The 2,757-nt window shown below is 27.3% G+C and overlaps 1 protein-coding gene across 1 annotated transcript; it reads left to right on the forward strand.

Moving 5' to 3' along the window:
• LOC115234634 (stomatin-like protein 2, mitochondrial) lies at nt 1-2,520 on the forward strand. The gene is given in 8 exon segments (XM_029805844.1): nt 1-225; nt 311-424; nt 870-1,017; nt 1,159-1,321; nt 1,323-1,381; nt 1,510-1,665; nt 1,844-2,088; nt 2,185-2,520. Coding segments are annotated over 8 exon segments (1,137 nt in total). The 5' UTR covers nt 1-162; the 3' UTR covers nt 2,374-2,520.
• The last annotated feature ends 237 nt before the right edge of the window (nt 2,521-2,757 follow it).

The raw sequence follows: 2,757 nt of genomic DNA on the forward strand, positions 1-2,757 counted from the left end.
TACGAAATATTTAGAATTTTTTTTCTGTCATGTTAGATTGTCTAACATGACAATGGCGGGTTATTTTCCGAAGGCATTGCGCTACATATCGTAACCATCATAACCTATAAATATTCTTATATTTTATGAGTATACAATACAGTTTAATATAATTAAACAAATATGTATAAGCGTGCAGCAACTGGTAGTGCGATGGTATTAGCAAGAAATTTCGGATTTATTAAGGTAAAACGTTTGTTATAGCTGACAAGAATTGTCATATACGCAAGACTGGAAATTTTCGAAAATTTACAAAAAGTGCATTTTATAGGATCACGCATTTGTAAGTGTAAGAAATAAAAAGTTTGGCTCGACGACTCAAAATTCTCGATATAGACCACTAACTCCAATAAACACTATTGTAATGTTTGTTCCTCAACAACAGGTATGTAATTGTTTAACGCAATATGTTTGCATAACATATATCAATTATAACGAATTACTTATATTTACTTTAGTGTAATTTTCATTTATTAGGATTAAATCACTTTTAGTCAAACTTATCTAACTTGTAAATATTTGTAGTACAGCTATATGCAAAATTAACAAATAATACTTAGAACTACTTTAATTACACTTTAATTAACTTAATCGGCAAATAATCTAGTAAGTAATATCTGTATTTTTATTAATATTATTTTGATAATATAAATTATTAATCTTTTGTTTAATATATAAATATGAAAACAAAGATTAAACTGGAAATGACATGTTATATAGTTAGACATTTTGATGTGTGTAGGAATTCTACCAGTTGAATTGATTGCCGATCAAGTTAATTGGAGTTTGATTGAAGTAGCCTTTAATTTGAAACAGAACATTTTATTTAGGCATGGATTGTAGAAAGAATGGGAAAATTTCATAAAATTTTAGAACCAGGTTTAAATATTTTACTTCCTGTTGTTGATAAAGTGAAATATGTACAAATTTTGAAGGAATTAGCGATAGATGTACCACAACAAAGTGCAGTTACATCAGGTGGGAATAATTATTAATTATATAAATTATTAAATATAATAATTATATTAAAAAATAATTATCAAATATATAAACTCCAGTAACATCTGTATTAATTATGACTTTTACAATTGCATCTTTTTCTATTTTTCTTTTTTTTAGATAATGTAACTCTGAGTATTGATGCTGTATTGTATTTAAGAGTAACTGATCCTTACCTAGCATCTTATGGTGTTGAGGATGCTGAATTTGCTGTAATTCAAGTAGCCCAAACCACTATGAGATCTGAATTAGGAAAGATATCTTTAGATAAAGTATTTAGGGAAAGAAAGTATTAACAAGGCCAGTAGTGCATGGGGAATAACATGCTTACGATATGAGATACGTAAGTTAAAAAGATTCTTATAATTATATAATATAACAATATAAAAATGTTTCACATACTACTAAAAAAATTTCTACCTACAGAATGTTTTTAAAATTTTTAATGTAATATTTGTATTTATATGTCAGGTGATATAAAATTACCACCACGGGTGCAGGAAGCAATGCAAATGCAGGTAGAAGCCGAACGGAAGAAACGTGCTGCTATATTAGAATCTGAAGGTGTCAGAGAGGCTGAAGTAAATGTAGCAGAGGGCAAACGACTTGCACGAATTTTAGCTTCAGGTACTATATTACTTACATTCAATATAATTTTTAATTAGTGTGAGCGAGTCGAGTCTTGCATAGTTTTTTTTATAATCTATAATCTGAAAAGAATATATTTATATTTCTGCATGAATATATATATTTTGGCAAGGAATGTTTTATTTTTAAGACAATAGAGATTTTATTATTATTATAGAAGCTGCAAGGCAAGAGCAAATAAATAAAGCTACAGGACAAGCTGCAGCGGTAGTAGCAGTAGCGGAGGCACGAGCAAAAGGATTACAAGTAGTTGCAAATGCTCTTGGTGCAACAGACGCAAAAAATGCGGCAGCGCTTAGCATAGCAGAGCAATATGTCAATGCATTCGACAAATTAGCAAAAGTTAATAATACATTGATATTGCCGAGCAATGTAGGAGATGTTTCGACATTTGTAGCACAGGTTTGTCATTTAATAAACCCTTTATTATTTTGCTATTATCATTCATTATAGATTTATTAATAGCATAATTAAAATGTTTTGTATCATATATTGTAGGCGATGGCAATTTATAAACAAGTAATGCCTGAACACAATACTAACAATGAGCAAACAAAACAAGTAATAGATAACCATCACTCAAATGCTGCAGTTCAAATGGAAGATTCAGATGAATCGTATGAATATTTCAGTGATAAGGAAGAAGCTGAAAAGCATAGAAAGACCGAAAAACAAAATCTGCAATAGAAATATATTTTCATATTATTTAATTAAGTTTCACGATGTAAATATCATGATATACAATCGTACATTTATTCTATTAACTTGGATATTTCATTGGTCAATATTTTTTTTATGTATTACAAATGAATAAATTCATACATACAAAATTAATAATATATTAAAATTTATTTTTAGTAAAAATTACACAAAAACCACATCATTTATATATCCTTGACAAATATCAAGTAACTTATATATATATGATTGACATTACACAATTTATGTTATAAATTGGAAGTTTTTATATGAAGCGCGCTATTATATGATATATAATATATATATAATAACTATATATATATATAATATAAATAAGTATAAGAATATTTGTATTATATATATATATATATA

This window comes from Formica exsecta, unplaced genomic scaffold, assembly GCF_003651465.1.
Source record: "Formica exsecta isolate Colony F162 unplaced genomic scaffold, ASM365146v1 scaffold201, whole genome shotgun sequence".
NCBI classification, from domain to species: Eukaryota; Metazoa; Arthropoda; class Insecta; order Hymenoptera; family Formicidae; genus Formica; species Formica exsecta.